The sequence below is a fragment of the Vulpes vulpes genome, chromosome 4 (genome assembly GCF_048418805.1).
Source record: "Vulpes vulpes isolate BD-2025 chromosome 4, VulVul3, whole genome shotgun sequence".
NCBI lineage: Eukaryota > Metazoa > Chordata > Mammalia > Carnivora > Canidae > Vulpes > Vulpes vulpes.
In genome coordinates this window covers 33,481,433-33,500,945 of record NC_132783.1, presented here as the reverse complement: position 1 = coordinate 33,500,945, position 19,513 = coordinate 33,481,433, and the positions used below count along the sequence as shown (strand labels likewise).

General features: G+C 32.7%; 1 protein-coding gene across 9 annotated transcripts in view; it reads left to right on the top strand.

Moving 5' to 3' along the window:
• The window catches only part of AP1AR (adaptor related protein complex 1 associated regulatory protein), a 43,051-nt gene extending 24,720 nt beyond the window's left edge, over nucleotides 1–18,331 (top strand). For 2 of the 9 annotated variants that reach the window (XM_026013432.2, XM_072755419.1), the window contains exons 2-11: nucleotides 1,349–1,397; nucleotides 3,556–3,582; nucleotides 6,580–6,605; nucleotides 9,487–9,583; nucleotides 10,744–10,842; nucleotides 12,998–13,056; nucleotides 13,953–14,026; nucleotides 14,355–14,465; nucleotides 14,941–15,069; nucleotides 16,423–18,331. In XM_026013432.2, coding sequence (XP_025869217.1) covers nucleotides 1,349–1,397; nucleotides 3,556–3,582; nucleotides 6,580–6,605; nucleotides 9,487–9,583; nucleotides 10,744–10,842; nucleotides 12,998–13,056; nucleotides 13,953–14,026; nucleotides 14,355–14,465; nucleotides 14,941–15,069; nucleotides 16,423–16,688 — 937 coding nt within the window. In that variant the 3' untranslated portion in view covers nucleotides 16,689–18,331. The remainder of the gene's footprint in view (nucleotides 1–1,348; nucleotides 1,398–3,555; nucleotides 3,583–6,579; nucleotides 6,606–9,486; nucleotides 9,584–10,743; nucleotides 10,843–12,997; nucleotides 13,057–13,952; nucleotides 14,027–14,354; nucleotides 14,466–14,940; nucleotides 15,070–16,422) is intronic. The other 7 variants (XM_072755417.1, XM_072755418.1, XM_026013433.2 and 4 more) reach the window with 6 other exon arrangements.
• Nucleotides 18,332–19,513: the final 1,182 nt, after the last annotated feature.

Here is a 19,513-nt window from a genome sequence, read left to right as displayed (position 1 = left end):
CTATGGTCTAGTTTGGTCAGATAATCAGAGAGTCAGAGTCATGCAAGAGCATGAGCATCCTCACTATAATTAAATGTGGATAAAAGGGACAGAAAACAGACATTTACCACAGCCAACACCTTGGACTTCAACTAAAGTTAGGCATGAATCTGTGTATAATTGGAATAGAGCACAGTGCTGTGCCATCTAATAAGTATAATAGGATGTAGAGTATTACTTCCCTTGGTTTGGACAGCGTACCACCTGGCTTTAGGCTCTGCTTCAGCAATGAAGTCACACTGATGGTTTATTTGTTCAGTTACATCACTCAGTAAGTCTGGAAGGAGAAACAGATAAATCAGAGACAGATTCTTCATCCTGGGAAGAGAATGATAGTTACAAGGAGAGAGCATACAGTACTTTAAGCATGAATCATAATGCCAGAACACAGTGCTATTCGAAGGCTTAACTCATTTTTGTTTTTGTCTGAAAAATAGGGAAAATAGAAGAATGGGGACAACTAAATGATTAGAGAATTAAGATTATTTTGTTTGTACTGGATATGTTTCATAAATTAATAGATCTGTGAAATGACAACCCCAGGATTCTTCTCATCTCTTAAGGGATATTTTCTTTTGGATCCTGTCACATAAGGAAACCTCAGTGTGACTTTTGATCTCTGTGGGGGCATGGAAGTCTTCTCTTCCAGTAATTTGAGCAGCTATAGTAGGAACCACATTATAAGTTAAAGTCTTATAATCTCCTGGCACTTCTAGTAGTAAAGGAGTTTGGGTACTTCTGCCCTATAACCAACTTTCATACTATAATGGAGGACATAGAGTTAATAGAATATGGACAGGTCTTTGGAGATTCTTATTTGATTACATGTAAATTTCACTAATAGGCACAGAAGAGAATGATTAAAATTTGTATGGGCATGGAAGAATAAAAAGCGTCTAGCTTTGTTTAAACACAAGACTACCATCTTGAGGTAACCCCTCTTAGCATTTTGGCATATATCTTTTCAGATTTTTATTGTTTTGCATATATTTAAGAAAATTGAAGACATACTCTTACACATTTAACACATCGGTATTTTAACATGATACTTTCCTTGATATAGAAAAAATAATAAGGTAAATTTTTAAAATTGTATTCTGTTCTATGTAGTAAATACAATGAATTAATTTGTTATTACAGGTTTAGTAAATATTAGTGTCAGTAGAAAAGTACTGGCTGAACACTTTTAAACTTGTAACTTAGTTTGAAACTCTGGAAAATGTTTTTGTGGAAATGTTTTTATTCTATTATATTGGCTTGCTTTTAGTATTAATTGTGATTTTTAAAGTTTTTCTGTTTATCTTCCCAGATCCAAGTATTTTAGAACATGCTCAAGAGGGGAGCACTTAACTATAGAGGTGAGTAGAGTCATGAATCTGATTGGATGAAAGTACCTTCAGGAAGGCAGGAGGGACATTTTTCCTTTTGTTAAATTTAGTATGGATTTTTTCTATTTCAATATTATTGATGCTAGTGAAGAGGGAAAAAATTGAGGTGGTGAGGGGAGCGGTGAACAGGGAGAAGTTTGCAGAAGATTAAGGTCCTGTTCTTCTAATAGAATTGCTATTTCTTAAGAAGTGGTGTTTTTGTTTTTTGTCTTTTTTTCACCCCACCTAATTCAGAGAGGGTATACTCTTCTAGCAGTTACAATGGCTCAGTAGGCATTGATTCTAGAGATAGATGTTTGACCTGCCCCAATAGAGAGGTGTAGCAAGATCAAAGCAGAAGGCTGATTCTAAGCAACTCTACAGTATGAATCACTGAGCTGCTTATTCTTTGTATGTAAAATATAATAGAATCTCCTCAGCCTCTGCTGTGTACCACCTACTTCAACATACAGTTTATAAATATCATCACACATAATTTTTAATACAATTGTGTTGAATGGGTGGCAGTAATTCCATTGTATGGATGAGAATCAGAGGCTTGGACAAGTTGAAGAAGTTGGGCTTTATTACACAGCCTGTAAGTGACAAACCTAATTCCAGTCCCAAACTGCCTGGCTTCAGAGCTTGAACACTGTATTTCACTTCTTTCCATATTAAATAAGGAAACATGTAAACCAGGAAACAGTTTTGTTTTTAAATCACAAATAAAAAAAAAAGTTCAAGATAACAATTTTAAATAATTTTAAGTCATCTCTATAAATTTTTGTCTTTCTTTTTTTTTATATAATAAATTTATTTTTTATTGGTGTTCAATTTGCCAACATACAGAATAACACTCAGTGCTCATCCCGTCAAGTGCCCCCCTCAGTTCCCGTCACCCATTCACCCCCACCCCCGGCCCTCCTCCCCTTCCACCACCCCTAGTTTGCTTCCCAGAGTTAGGAGTCTTTATGTTCTGTCTCCCTTTCTGATATTTCCCACACATTTCTTCTCCCTTCCCTTATATTCCCTTTCACTATTATTTATATTCCCCAAATGAATGAGAACATATAATGTTTGTCCTTCTCCGGTTGACTCATTTCACTCAGCATAATACCCTCCAGTTCCATCCACGTTGAAGCAAATGGTGGGTATTTGTCATTTCTAATGGCTGAGTAATATTCCATTGTATACATAAACCACATCTTTTTTATCCATTCATCTTTCGATGGACACCGAGGCTCCTTCCACAGTTTGACTATTGTAATTTTTGTCTTTCTAAACCTTTTGAATTCATTGTTTTCTTGATCTTTAAGTAATAAGACAATGTTAACAATAAAACTGTTTTCCCCAGTGTATTTAAAATACAAATATTTTTGTTATACAATTTAGTAGTAATGACTTCATCTGGTCATTTGACACAATAGTGTTTATCATATCATCATCAAATTGTTTACATCCCTAAGCTGTAAAAAGTTAAACTGTATTTGGGAGTAGTGACTACCATCTGGCAGATTTTAATAAATAGTTAAATGAATGAGTAGATGAATAAACATTATAAGATAAATTTTTTAAAGATTTTATTTATTTACTTATGAGACACAGAGAAAGAGGCAGAAACAGGCAGAGGGAGAAGCAGGCTCCCTGTGGGGAGCCTGATGTGGGAGTCAATTCCAGGATTCCAGTATCATGCCCTGAGCCGAAGGCAGATGCTTAGCCACAGAGCCAATCAGGCACCCAGATAAATTCTTATTTGGTTATCTTTGAAGTCCCTGTTTCTTGAGTAAATTCTCCTTCTTACGACATTAAATTTGTTCTGAACTCAAATGGAAAATTCTGGTTGTGGATTTAAAACACCCATATAAAATAATTTGGTAAAAGTTTTAGTTTATAAGTTTTAAAGTTTCTGATTTATGAAAAAATTGCTATAATTCTCCTTTTTATTTTTCATAAAAATCATAAATAACAGTATATGCTTATCTTGGCTATCTTATAGGCTTGTTGGATATATCAACTAGTGTATGAAGGGACACATGACTCAAATATCTTAAAAGTATAAAGGTATATTATTTTTTAAGAAAAAAGGGACAATTTTTTGTGAGATGTACCTTAAATATCCTTTCTAACATTTACTTTCTTGTTCTTTCAGTTTGAGAATCTAGTAGAAAGTGATGAAGTAAGTATTTCCATAGTAATACAAAACCTATATTTATTCTCTTGAGGCATCTCATTAATTCTAGCAATTATTTTTTAAATTTTTATTTTATTGTCTTTTATTTCAGAATTTTTACCTTTTGGTTTTTATTTTTACTCTTTAGTCACTTATGTCCTCTTACTAATTTATATTAGCATATAATTCAGAATTTTCTCATATATAACATATATAATAATAGATATATGGTATACATAGGTTTATTAGTTTATTCCATGTATTATATATATATAACTATATGTATGTATATCATATTTTATTTATTTTTTTTGTATATCATATTTTAAAGCATACTATAGAACTCAAGGAACTTTAAAGAGGGATATTTCTAACCTCTTGCCATTAGGCAGGTTAAATTCCTCAACAATCCAGGATAGATCCATTCTTTAACCATAGTTTTCATAGATTTTTTCAGGGTAGAAGTTATACATGTCCATTCTACAATCACTTTCTGACTGTGGCCATTATCCTTTTAAACAGTTATTCTTTTTATTGATTTTTTTTGCATTTCATCTCATCTAAAACTTAAATGTAAGATCACTTCCAAGTACAGATATGTGAAAATTTGAAAAAAAAAAAAAAAGTATGGTTTAGAATTAGTGAAATGTGGTATATATTTCTTATGCACTGATTGTAGTTAGAACTGAATTTTAGTTTGTGAGCTAAGTTTTTTTTTTTTAATTTAATTTTATTTATTTATTCATGAGAGACACAGAGACAGAGGCAGAGACACAGGCAGAGGGAGAAGCAGGCGCCATGCAGGGAGCCCAACGTGGGACTCAATCCCAGGTCCCCAGGATCACACCCTGGGCTGAAGGCGGCGCCAAACCGCTGAGCCACCGGGCTGCCCGTGAGCTAATTTTCAACTTCACTAGACTAACTATATGAGTGTACAAGTTACTTAACCTTCCTTGGGCCTACTTTATACAACCCTAAAATGAGTTCTACTATAAGCTCTGACCTTTTGTCACTTTTTGTTTTCTAAGGAAAGAGGAAAATGTATCAACCTAAATTTAAATTATTATTTAGCCCAACATTTCCCACAGTGTGAACAGAATACTAGTCTCAGAATGAAAAATTAGCACATTAAAGCTAAGAAGAACTATTAAACTGTTGAGAAAATAATTTAAATCTATTCAACTTAGCATTTCTCAAATTAATTGGGTATAAGTCCTTTTTTAAAACGATAATACATGTTTATTATCAAGTAAAATATATTTGAGAAACTAGCTTAGCCTTTTGTGTCCCAGTAAAATTTCTCCCAAATGTTTCTTTTTTTTTTTTTTTAAGATTTTATTTGTTTATTTGTGAGAGAGAGAGAGAATGAGCAAGGGAAGAGTGAGAAGCAGGCTCCCTGTTGAACCAGGAGCCTGATGTAGGGCTCATTCCCAGGACCCTGGGATCATGATCTGAGCAGAAGGCAGACGCCCAACTGGCTAAGCCACCCATGGCCCCTCTCCTAAATATTTCAATGTAAAGAACCTAATTTCTTCCCCATTTCAAAAGTCACTTTAATTCCATGTATTTTTTAAAACAAGTATAAGCAAATACTTAACATAATATTTTTAAAGTTTCTAAACTTTAGAAGTGCTAAATGTAAGAGTTATTTCAACTTTTATTATATTTCATCTCAGCATCACACTGCATTTTAAAAGAATGTGGTTTCATGTATTTTCCTTAAGATACTTTTTGTTTGGTTGAATTTTTGTTCGCTTTCATTTTTACTAACCAGTCTTTTCCTCTTTCTTCTCATATTTTGTGTTTGGTTTAGTTGAACATCATCTTGTTTTATAGTGCTATTTCATATCATTTAGAGTTTTATTCCTGCTGTTACTTGACCATGTATTTTAACTACCACATGTGAATAGCTTACATGTATAAGAAAGATATATAAGTCCAAATCAGTCTTGAAAGTAGTTATGGTTTACTTTGGAGGAAAAAAAAAACTGTAGGTAATTTCATAACCATATGAAAAAAAAACAATTGATTCTCATTATTTGTAGTAGTTATGTCCTATAAAGTTGTCATAAATGCTGAATTAGTAAATACCAACTAGAACATTACTCTCAGGGGGAATAGAGAGTTAGATTCCTGTAAGCTTCTAGTCATAACAGTTTCATCAGCCAATCAGTAAAATACCTTAAGTTTCTTTTTGACAACTTATTTTCATATATATTATTGATTCATTAACTTTGAACTCCTGGCCAGCAGCACTATAAGTCGTACCTGAACAGAAGCCTGTCCAACACCAACATTTTCTCCCTTAGCCTTGCTCCAGGCTTCTTGGTACTAGGAACATTAGATAGCACTTCAACACCACACAGGGGAGTCATTTTAAACAGTGAAAACGCCAAGAAAAAGGACAAACATGCAAAAAAAAACCATGGTACTCAATAGACTGTAAAGACGACAGTGTGAGAACTGAAACGAGAAGGCAGAGCATCACCATCTCCTCCCTCCACAGGGAATATGCATATTGGACAACTTGAAGTTTTTGCTGTTCTGTGAAAGTCTTTTCATGATCTCAAAAGCACAGAGATTATTAGAGATGTTACAAATATGTTTTAACTCATAGGTGATTTTGCAAATATGGAATCTATAAATAATGAGGATCAACTGTGAATGATGAGAGCATAGAAAATATGTTGTCTAGTACCATCCTGACTCTAGGAATTTATTTGGTATAGAGTATATATTTATTTTAAAAAATTAAGAAATGTCCAATAATTAGTTGTTATATAATTAAGTTAGATATTAAATTTTGCTTTTGAGAAATAGTAAAATTTTAAAGTTTTTAAAAACATTTTAATAGTAAAATTTGTTTACTATTATAAATAAAATTTGCTTACTATGATAAAAGCAGATAAGCAGAAAGTATTTTGATTAAATAAAAATTTTATTGACTTGCCTTACATAGAATTCAGCTAGAGAAATTTCTTTAATTGTTTAATTTTTGTACAGGGGGAAAGCCCAGGAAGCAGTCATAGGTAAGGCTTTTTAATTTTTTTTTTTAAACAATGTCTGTGTGAACCAGGAGAAGCTCTCTAAGAATCGAGGCTCTATCATTTGCTTGCTGGAAGCATTGAATAATTTACATCTCAGAACTTTAATTTTCTCTTTCTGTAAGTTTGAAGCAAATAATAACATCTCAAAGTATTGTTTTGACCATTAAAGAATTTAATGTACTTAAGTCCCTAGTGCTCTCCTGTTAAACCTAAGTCACGTATTTTTTAGTTTAAAAAAACCCATTTAATATCAATAAATACATTTCCTTGAATTTTTAAATGATTATCCCCTTTTCCTTCCTCATAACATTCTAAAACTTGTTTTACTAACTAGGTTAACTAGAACCTTGATACTCTAATTTATTTAAGCTGCCTTTTCAGATTCTTTTAAAATTATATGAACTACTTGAAAAAGAACCATCTGTCTTTAACACGAGAATTCTTAATATCAAGAGAATATTTTCATACACTGTTTTGTATTTTGAATGCATATTCTTTACCTTATTTAGTTTAGCAAACATTTATTAGGCGGTTATGTGGCACTGTGCTAGGCACTAAAATGAAAAAATCAAACATGTTTCTCTACATTAGATGGAAGAATATTCTGGTCTGGGAGGTAGTTTGTATAAATGACTAATGTCAACATAAGATGGAAGAAGAGATTAAATAGCAGTTCTAAAACATGAAAAGAAAACCTAAAGGAGAGACCATTTGCCCAAAATGTGTGAGAAGATGTATGTCCAGGCAGACTGCTTTAAGGAGATAACACTTAGGTTGATCCTGGAAGTGTTGGCTAGTGATAACCAACCTTTCAGACAGAGGAATAGAGCCTTTCTGACAGAGGAAATTGCATGAAAAATATGGGTTGACTGAAAAGAGGCACAAGAGAATTTTGTGGAGGAATGGATATGTTTGGGTCTTGGAGTGTATGCAATTGCCAAAACTTAATGAACTGAGCACTTAAAATTTGTATTTTATTTTATGTAAGTTATACCTCAAAAAAAAAAAAATACAAAAACCTTGGCAGAAGTTAGGGGCTAGAGGAACAGAAGTAAGAGATATTACTTATACTGATGGTTAAAACCATGATAATGGTGATATCAAGATTACCTACCTGAGATTGGGAACAGGAGGAAGTGGGATGGTTGGAGCATGGAGAGAGAGAGAGAGCAGCAGTCTGAGGATTGAATAGGCAAATATCATAAGAGGATTCTGAAGACGACCAAGACTCAGTGAGCAAAAAGAAGTAATCATGGAAAGCCAAGGGAGGACATAAAGACAAACTGGCAGATGGATGGAATGGAGGGAATGGCCAACGCTGTTGCATCAAACTAAAGAAGATAAGAACTTAAAAGTATCTACTGTATTTGGCAACGTAGAAGTCACCTTTGCTAGAGTTATTAGAGTTGAAAGCAAAGAAAGACTGCCATGAGGTAATGAGCAAATGGGAGATAAGGTCATAGAAAGTAAGATAAGCACAGAAGAGCAAGGAGCCAGACTACTTGGATTCACATCATAGCTTTGTCACATATTATGTGACTTATTGGACACAATCTGTCTTCGCCTCATTTCCCTCATATATATCATCTCTATATCTACCTGATAGTGTTGGTGTGAGGATTAAAATTAGTTAATATGTGTAATGCACACAGAAGAGAACCTGACACAGTAAGTTCTAGATGCACTATCAGTGTACATTTAGTTTCACTAAATGTGAAGGAGAGATGGAGCAGTAGCTAAAGATAAATATAGGTCAAAGGAAGGTTTTTTCTTTCTCCTTTTTTTCTTTCTTTCCTCCTCTCTTCACATGAAAGAGAGGTAAAGACAGATAAGAAAAAGTAGGCTAACATGAAAGAGAAGTGCTAAATGACAGAGCAATGTCCCAGAGAGTTCCCTAGAGTAGGGGAGGGAGGGTGGCATCAGTGGTGAATGAATTAAGAGTGTAAGTGTAGCAGATGACCTTGAAAAAGTTGAAGAATGCCACCTCCTCAGAGGATGGAGGGAAGAATAGAGAGAATACTTAAGTAAGAAGAGGAGTGGCAAGAAGTTGAAGGAGTTGGTGGTTGATGCTCCCCATGTCTCAAAGTGGGGTGAAATTGACTTCTAAGAGAAGAGTTTGAATGAGAAACTTAGCATACTTGAAGATTTGAAATAGCTACCTTAGGATGTGAGAGAGAGTTGAGTATGTCTAAGAAATGGGTTATTGCTAGGGAACAAATAGATGTTAGATTTCCTCTAGCAGCTCTCAGGAGAAAGAGCAAATCATGGAACTGATCCAAGGTCAGAATGTAAGCTGGGTGAAGAAGGTATCATGATAGGAGTACAAAAAGGTGAGTATGCTGGTAAGAAAGTACTTCAAATTTGCCATGGTGTCCATGTTGGCTGTATGTGAAGTGTGGCACGGTAGACTAGGAGAAAAGGGAAAGACCAAGGGCCTGGACTGGCCAGTGATTGAGCAGGATAAATAGAGGGTAATGGCTTTGAAAGTTAAGAGTCCCAGGATGGTAAGAGGGTTATCAGAGCATAGCGTACTGAAGTTTATACTACATGGTGAACATTTTGGGATATGGTCAGATGGCTGAAGCAGAGCCAAAGTAAAGGTAAATGGAGTCCACATTTCCTAAAAGTGGTTGTAGTGCTAAAAAATGCTCTGATAATATATCATTCTATTCAAAGTATATGCTAAATTATGGCAAGTGTTAGAATGTATGTCTTTTTACTCTTAACCATTGAAATTATAGCATTTAATACATTTTTGACAATAAAATTTTAGTATTTTTCTGGTTGATGATTTTTTTTTGGACTTGTACTCATCAGAATTTTTTTTTCTTTCTTTCTTTTTTCTCCCTCATTTTTTCTGTAGGCCTCTTACTGAGGAAGAAATTGTTAATCTAAGAGAGAGGCATTATGATTCTATTGCTGAAAAACAGAAAGATCTTGATATGAAAATTCAAAAAGAGGTAAATAGTCTTTTATGTTGCTTATGTTGTTATAAAGCCTCTGTTTATACCATGGAGAAAGTTGTCATTAATATAATGTATATGGACAATCACTGGACCTGCATTTAGATATTATACAGACAAAAATTATTTAAAAGTAAAAAAAAAAATCCTAGTCTATTATAGTTTGTTTTATTTTAATTTATCAGAAATCATGCTGCTAAAAATGAAGAGAATACATTCTTCTAAAACCTAATTTCTTAATTCACAAGTAGAATCTCTGGCAAGATACATGTATTTTTGTGTTTAAAACCAACTTCTAAAAAGTCTGTTTCACAATAAATATTTTTTGTCTTTTGTCTTTTTGTTTATCTTGGGCTTATTTATTCTTAGTGAACCATAACTATAATCACAAATGTTATATTTATTTTAATGTGTTTATGGGAATGACCTATAATTTAGTTTTGCTATTCACTAAATGGAATTAGTCATATTCTGTTATACATTTAAGAATAGCCTGTTAAGTACCAATTAGTGATTTCAACAGCATTAACTTAAGCTATGCAGTAGATTTAGCCTAATAGATATTAGGCTAAAGAAAATGTTGAAATTTTATTTTTAAATTTAATTTGATGTGCAATAGGTTATCACTAAAACAGGTTGTATGCCATTATGAGTGGCAAGAGTTTAAATTTGAAAGTGATTTTTTAATAGCCTGATAGTAATAAAATTCAGGATACGTACATCAGTGAGACATCAACTTTGTGAAAGCTTACTTCACTTTGATAGATGGTGATATAATTGGCCTTAGTTTAAAGACCTTGGACTTATAAGAGCCAACACCATTAAACTAGTCAGGGGGATAGGCATTGGAACATTTTTGAGAATGAAGATCACTGCATATTCTAAAGGAAGAAACAATTTTGTATTTCTGCAAATGAAATGCTACTACTTCATCATTAATCTTCTAAAGAGTTCTATAATATGTCTGGTATCATTTGAATTATTTTGTAAAAGGAGAAATTGAAATAAGTCACAAAAATTTCAATTTTATTATGCTTTGTAGAGATCATTTATTTTTTTAATAATTTATTTTTAATTTTACAAACAAACATTTTATTTTTAGAGCAGTTAGACAGGTTCTGGTTTTTGTTAATCCTTATTGTTTTGTTCATGTACAGTTAGCCTTACAAGAAGAGAAGTTAAGACTAGAAGAAGAAGCTTTATACGCTGCACAGCGTGAAGCAGCCAGGGCAGCAAAGCAGCGAAAGCTCTTGGAGGTGAGGGGAAAAGACCCCAACATATATTAAGGCTGCTTTTCTCCTGATTTTCTCTGACAAATCTTAGTTGAGACTTTTCCCCCTCTAGAATCAAGGGCTTCTTGTTTAACAACAAATGCATTTATGTATATATTCTTAGGAATTTTAAAGGCAAATTAGCTTGTCTTTAACAACTAAAAATAACATCAAAGTATATGCTTGATATGGAATGCTGTTTAGCTTTAAATTAGCAGAAGCTAATTTTTGTTTATCCCAAAGATGAAATGTAGCTTTCTAAAATCCAGTATTTGGGGAAAATAAATACACTCTTAGGTGGAAACATTGCAAAACTAGTCTTTAAATATAATTTCTAAAAAAAAATAAATAAATAAATAAATAAATAAATAAATAAATAAATATAATTTCTACAGCATTTTTTTAGTTTACTTTTGTGAGTATTTTTTTAAACAATTCCTTGAACTGCTGGAATTTCTTATACTTCTTTGAATCTGGTAAGGTGGGCAAAATGCCTCATTTTTGAATATTGTGTATTTCTCATCTTTATTCTTGTGTCTTTGAGAGACTTGGAATTTGAGTTTTTATTTTATCTCACCATACTATCTGCTAGTATGGTATTACTATAATACCAGATCACAATTAAAAATATGCATTTATAGTATTACTGTTTTAATTAGTTTACATTTTACTTTAAGCCTCACAACAATCCTAGGAGATAGGTATCATTTTCAGTCCTCATTTTATAGATGAGGAAGCCAAGGGACAGAGATGTTAAGTAACTTGCTTAATAAGATCCTATAGTTAATAAGTGGTAGAGCCAGCATTCAAGTACTGTGGTGCTTAGCCAGTTCTCCTACTCATCGTTCTCTATATTTTGCCTATGTGAACTCTCTGCTGTAATATTCACTGAAGTAGTACAAAGATCATGTCACTTAATAATTACTGTAACTTAGAAAATAAAAATCATGTGTCATATTGCTATGAGTTTATATGTCACCTGTGCCCTTTCTCTCTCTTCTTCTCCCTCTCCCTGCATTTTGATTAATCTATTTCAGCAGATTAATTAGATTACATGGGAGATGGGGTCTTTGTTTTGGGTTTTATTTTTTATTTTTTTTTTGTTTTTTTTTTTTAGTTCTATCTAGTGGAAAAATTTAAAAATTAATTCACCTTCTAAAAAAATAAAAATATTTTTCTGGCTCTTATTTAGATAACTCTTTTTACTATTATAAAGTCTCTACTGCTCACCTTTGAAAGACAAAAGCAGTCCGGGCAGCCTTCTCGGGTTCTCACTCTCTTTGGGAGTTTTGTACTGTCATTCAATAAACTTTACCATCACTCAATAAACTTTGTTTTGCTGCTCTTCCCCCCAAAGAGACAAAAGCATTCCATATGCAGCATCTATTTGGGTTCTCTGAGTTTTTCCAGAGTGTTTTTCTGAGTGTTTTCTTCCCTGACTAAATACTAATGCAAGAACACCTAACAGTCTGTACAACATACATTGGCACACAAAGGTATACAGATATATATAAGTTCATTTGATTTTCACAATAGCCCCATGAGCTTGCTAGGGCAGTATTATAGCTTATCTATATTATCTCTATAATTTACATATGAAGAAACAGAAAGTAAAGGATGTGCCACCAATACACAAATGATAACTGTCAGAGCCCTAACTATCTGACAGGTCTTTTAAATCCTTTTCTTTTATTATTTCTGAGTCAGCTCAGCCAGGTCTTCTGGATCTTTTGTTTTATTGCTATTTATTTGAGCCAAAATAGAGTTTCATATGCTGTTTTAACAAGTTTTTTCTTACCCCTCATCCTTCCAGTTATTAGATGTTCTTAGGTATAATAAGAATGTTGAGTACACCAATATATATCTGTTTTAAAAGTTATTTTTTAATAACACTGTGAATATTCTGACCCCTCAAGGATTATACACTGAAAGATTGAGAGAAATTCCACCCATAGATAAGAGGATATAGAAATGAACAATGATATATTTAAGGAAGAAGACTTCAATAGAATAATTTAAAGTTTGGTGGTTTTTTTAGGAACTAGAAAAAAATACCTTTGGGTGTTGCATGAATGATGAATGATTTTTTAAAGTATAACTTTACAACAGAGTGATTTTGTATTGCATTATGTTTCCAAAGCAAGAAAGGCAGAGAGTTGTGCAGAGATACCATCCTTCAAACAATGGAGAATATCAGAGGTAAATAGTGAAACATATTACTTCACTTTGTGGTAGAAAATGTTATTTCCAAAGAGAGCACAGTTCAGCTCTGGGTGTTTATATACATACTATGTTTGTGTCTTCCCTAAAAAAAGAGACACTACCTTGTAAGAATGCTGAGACCATTTGCTCTCTTTATATAGGAAAGTGATCATTATTTATTTGAATTGATTTCATTGCATCTTTTAGAGTGGTCATATCTTCTATACAGAAAATGATGCAAAAAAGAAAGAAAGAAAATGATGCAGTAACACATTGAATGCCTTTGGATAAATTGCTTATGCCTTGCCTTGTTTGTGTTTTCCTTAACATGTCTCATTTTCTTATAATAAAGTTTATATGTGACATTTTTAATTTTATTTATTTTTGTAAATGTTTCAACACTGTTTTTTCTTAAGATTTTATTTATTTATTCATGAGACATACAGAGAGAGGCAGAGATATAGGCAGAGGGAGAAGCAGGTTCTATGCAGGGAGCCCGATGTGGGATCCGATCCCGGGACCCCAGGATCACGCCCTGAGCCGAAGGCAGACGTTCAACCGCTGAGCCACCCAGGCATCTCTGTGATCGTTTTTTTAAAGACACATTCCAGAGTCACATTTTACACTCATTCAAAGAAACTTGTTCATGATTCATTATTGTAAATTATGAAGATGGACTTATTACTAAGCTTTGATGTCAAGATTAACCAAAATGTTATCATTTTGAGTTTACTGCTAGCATTAAGAAAATTAAGATCTATTTTCAGTAGGTTACTGTAATTGTAATTATAAACTTGTATGGAATAGACCTTCAAACTAAAATGCCATAAATTAACTTAAGCATGCATTATGTTGTGTCTACTATGAATATATTTCTTTTACTTTAATTACAGTTCAGGACCAGAAGATGACTTTGAATCTTGTTTGAGAAATATAAAGTCACAGTATGAAGTTTTTCGAAGTAGTAGTAAGTTTCTTAAAATATATGCATTTTTTTTTTTTACTTTATGCCATAGTAAACAGATAATTGGAGATTCTGGTTCTGTTCCTATAGAAGAACTTCCTTGCCCTTTAAATTTGTCTTTTCTAGATAGGTCAGTTAACTCATCCTTAGTTGTACAACTTTATCTTAACTTTTTAAAACATTTTTATTTTTTAAGTAGGCTCCACCCACAGCGTGGAGCACAACACGGGGCCTGAATTCATGACCCCAAGATCACGCCCTAAGCTGAGATCAAGAGTTGAGCTCTACGCAACCATGCCACCCAATCACCCCTTTCTTTCTTTTTTAAAAGGGAGTTGGAGCAAAGAAAAACCTCAGGCTATTGCTGTAAATCTGGATGGAGAGTCAGGCACTCATTTTTCCCATTTCTACTCTACGTCTCCCCCTCCCAGAAAAAGAGAAGGTGGGAAGTAGTACAAAAGTGTACTTATTTTACTTATTACAAATTGATTACAAATCAATTTATAAGATTAAAGTATTTTTCTCTAAGTTTCAAAAGTCAGAACTCCTGTGCTTCCAATAATGGAAGCATAGTTGTGGTTTCTCTTGAAAACAGACTATTTTCATTTTTATTTTTTCATTTATTTTTTTGTCCCTTTTTATAATTGACTATTAAAAATATTACCTATAGTTCATTATATTGGAAAAGTTTATAATTCATTTAAATTTGCAATTTATCATGCTGTGTGGCAAAAAAAAATAAGGGGAAAAAAGCCTTTAAATTGTTCCTAACAGAAACTTACCAGTGTGATGATTTCAATGATTGTTTCTTATGATGTTAAAAGGAATAATAATATTTGGAGAAAGATAATATTATAAAATAAATGGTTGTGGTAAAAGAGTACAAATGACCACATTATATTTGGTGTATGTCCTAGGATTGTCATCAGATGCCACAGTTTTGACACCAAATACAGAAAGTAGTTGTGATTTAATGACCAAAACTAAATCAACAAGTGGAAATGATGACAGCACATCCCTAGATCTAGAGTGGGAAGATGAAGAAGGTATTTTATATTCACAATTTTACCTGAAAATTTTAATCCATGTTAATCTATAGAAATCTACTTGATGTTTTAAATTGAAATGAATTCAGGCCTTAAAAATATCAGTATCAAAGTTTCTTAGTCTCTTACTGTATTAGTGATTATCATTTGTTAGTAAATGGTTTAGAAAGTTGCTTAATTCTTAATGTTTCTTGAGCTTTAGAAAATAAATGTTAATTTTTCACTTTAAGGTTTCTGTAATCCAGCCCAGATTATTCTATTACTCAGTAAGAAGAATTACTGCCCCCTAGTGGTCAAACCTAAAGCCAAAATTTTATTATCTTTTGGTTCATTATGAATTAGCTGTTAGGGGTTTTCTTGTGTAGTTCAAAAGCTATACACGGACATGGGTTTGAATTTTAGCTGGTATGTCTTCCTAGCTGTAGTACTTCAGTAGATTTCTTATTCTCTTTAAGCTACAGTTTGTCCAGCATAAAAAGTTAATAATAAACCTACTTTAAAGGATGATTATTCACCGTTGTATACCCAGAGTCTAAAATTCTTGACACATAATAAGTAGTAAATAGTTGAACAAATAAACATCTGAATGTTGTGAGAATGAAATAAAACTTATATAAAACACCAGGTACAAGGTGTGCCACATAGCAAGAACTCAAGAATTGAGTAGCTAAAATGTGAAGAATTGTAGCTAAAATGTGGATTTTTTCACAAGTTTTCATTTTTACTTTAAGAACTAGGTAATCCATGAAAATGAAGAATGAATTACAGAATGTAGGACTTCAGGAAAAATACTAAGCATTAAATAGTTCATAGAATTTTGAGATTGAATGAACTTTGACTAGTCCTCTAGTCAAGCCATTTCTTTTATCAATAAAGAAGCAAAGATACAGGGCCTTGAATAACTTTACCAAAGCTTGCATTAACTTATTTACTTACTTAAGTCTTCTTCTCAGTTAAGCACTGTTTCCAGAATCCTGTACTTAAGTTATTTCATATCTGGATCCCAATCAGCAGACTTTAATAAAATTTATTTATTGTAGCATCTTGTTCAGTTTGATCTTTTAGATCTTTTAATTCCTGATTCTGTCATCTACACTCTATGCTAATTAGATTTGTAGATATTATGACTTTTGAGGTTCTTATTCAGGTTGTTAACACAGTTACTAAACTAGAATAGGTAGAGGACAGAGCCTACTAGAAACCTTCCCTTAACAAGGCCTCCATAGGACTGACTCTTCAAGTAAATTTGCAAATCAAGTCTGATTGTTAAATAAATATTATTAAACTGTAGAGTCTCTTAACGTAGCTTTTAAAATTTTCACTGAGATTCTAATAACTCTTTCCAAATAATAGGAATGAATCGCATGCTTCCAATGAGAGAACGTTCCAAAACAGAGGAAGACATTCTTCGAGCAGCACTTAAGTATAGCAGCAAGAAGACTGGAAGTAATCCTACATCAGCCTCTGATGATTCCAACGGGCTGGAATGGGAGAATGATTTTGTTAGTGCCGAAATGGATGATAATGGCAATTCGGAGTATTCTGGATTTGTAAATCCTGTATTAGAACTGTCTGATTCTGGCATAAAGCAATCTGATACAGATCAACAGAAACGATAGGGTAAAATCATATGACCCTGTTTATTAGTTGTGACCAAATGTTAAAAACCAACTAGAATGTATAAACGATTGTGCTGAGCCTTTTTGTAAGAGGGAAATAAACCATGTTGTAAGTGCTTATTAGAAAGGAATAGAAATGATAGGTTATATCTGAGTTGCTTCAGAATTAAGTGCAATTTCATCATCTGCCTTCTGCTTTTCAAAAACAATTTAATGATTCTGTCATGTCATCAATTAAATTAATTTCGACTCTTTGTAGCATTCCTGTTTACTATTTGTAGATTTTCACTTTTAAAAATAGTTTTATTAATTTTACTTTGAATGCTTTCTTAAGCCTATTTCAGTAGTTGACTGTGAAAATATTAAGGCATTTTATGTTTATTCTCAGCAGACGTGAAGGGAGCATGAAGACCATCTGCCAGATCAGATTTATAGTGGTGTTCCCTTTTCCACCTATTCCAGCATTATCTATTCCTATGACTTATTTAAATTTCATTATCTAATAGTAAGCACAATTGAGTAGATGACCCTAAAGAAATGCTGAAATATCCGTTTTTTTTTTCTATACTTACTGCATATCCTAATACAATAATGATGATTTAGTCTGAACAAAGGATGTATGTGAAAATAAGCTTTCAGAGTTCAGACGCTTGAAGCTAGTAATCAAAAGTAATATTTAAGAAAATATATATATTTAGGTTTTTCACTTCCTTTTACATGCTGCCACTATAAATGAATATTTACTTTAAGTTAATTGATATATTAAATTTCTAGGTGTTTTTTTAAATTCTATATTTCCGATGAATGGTCTTAGAAAGATTTTACACAGAACATTCTCTGTGCATGACTTATTAAGAAAGGAAACCTAAAAATGCAATACGGGTATTTCAAAATAAAATCCTTTCTGGTGTGAAAGGATTCATTGATTTTATTAAGCTTTCCTTTGCCTTGTAATACAAGGTGATTTAATGGGATGGAACTAAGTCTATCAATAAATATAACTGGTATTCATGATGTACAATGAACTCTTCTTTTCCCTAAAGTTTATGTATCACTTTGAAAGGCCAAGGCTATAAAGCACTCCCTGATTGCTTGTCTTAATTTTGCTGAGGATTGCATATGATCTTAGTAATAAGTAAACTGTTTTCTGATTTTTCCTTGGTGTTTTTTTTTTTTCTTTTTTTCTTGCAGCAATGACAGTGCATGTTCTCAAAAATATAGGAAGGTCCAGATATAAATAGTAACTTAAAGTTCCTGCTGTACTTAAAAAAAAAAAAAATCATGTGGCCCTTTCAATATTTGAACTGCTAGGCAATGACATCTATAGTTTCATCTTTTTTTAATCTCATAGAAATAAATATGACACTTTAAATATGTAAATATATTAGGTAATGCTATTATTTATGACTCTCAACATGATTTAAGTTGTAGCTTTGTCACTAGAAATATTTTAAAGGTAATCTATATTCACATTGCCTGTGTTATGCTTTTTAAAGTTTGTATACATCAGATGTATATTTTTGGTTTGGCATAAGCTACTATTGTAATTTTTCTTGGCATTTTGTTCATAAAAAATTTTTTGAAGGAATGGTAATTTCTCAAGGATTGTGAATAAACACATTTTTACATTTAAAAATAATAAATTATTTGATTATTACTAGTTTTGCTCTATAAACATGTAATAATTCTGACTGATATAGGAGATATAATTATTTTATTAAATCTGCTATGAAGACAAAAGGAGTGAATTAGGAAAGCAGGATAGAACTAAATTTGAAAATGTTTGTGCTTTAACTGCTAAGGAAAGATACTAATTTTCTTGTTTTATATATTTATAAAAAACACTGGATATAACATTTTTTATTCAGCAGATATTAGAGAATCTACTGTGTCTGATAGGGTTTTAGGGACATAGTAGTAAAAAGACATACGATGTACAACCTCTTTTGCCTGCAGTCTAATAAGAGAGACAAGACAGCATAATAACAAACAAACATATAAATAAGAAAACCACAGAATACAACTAGGAAATATACAAGATGATAAGAAGCAGGATAGCTGGGAACCAAGTGCCTACTTTGGTAGGTCAAGAGAGTCTTCTCTGAGATTACATTTGAGCTGAGACCTAACTGTTGAGCAGGAACCAGCCTTAACTTTAAAAGTTTGGTGAAGCATGTTTATAAAGCTCCTGAGGTATAGAGAATATTTACTATGTTCTGAGAATGAAAAGACCACTGGGACTGAAGCATCGTGAGGTAGAGTAATATGAAATTATTTTGGAAGGGTATTTAGGGGCCAGATCATGTAAGGTTTTGTAGACCATAGTTAAGAGCTAATTTTATTTGATGTGTAAAGCCACTGACTTTTTTTGTAAGCCAGAGTGTACAGTGATAAGATTTGCATTTTTTAAAAATTCCTCTAGCTGCTCTGTAGAGAACGGTTATACAAGAGGACAAGAGTGTATGTATAATACTTACAATGGGACGTGGTGTGACTTGAGTTGATAATGATGATAGGAATGCAGAGCTAATAAACCTCAGAGGTAGAATTAACAAAATTTTCTGATGGGTTAGATATGGAGGCAAAAGAAGGGGTGAAATCTAAGATAACTAGGGGTAATGCATCCAGCATGGTACCCTGGCGACCTTGCTCACTGCATACCTATATAGCAACTCTCAACCATACTCCAACCCAAATCTTGACAAAGCCCTGTAATCCTCCCTGGACCATGGCAAGATAGGCAGTCTTTGAGATGTGACAATGCCATTTATCATCAGCTCCTCTGTCTTGCAAGAAGGCTGCTATGGGGCAATTTCTTATCCAAC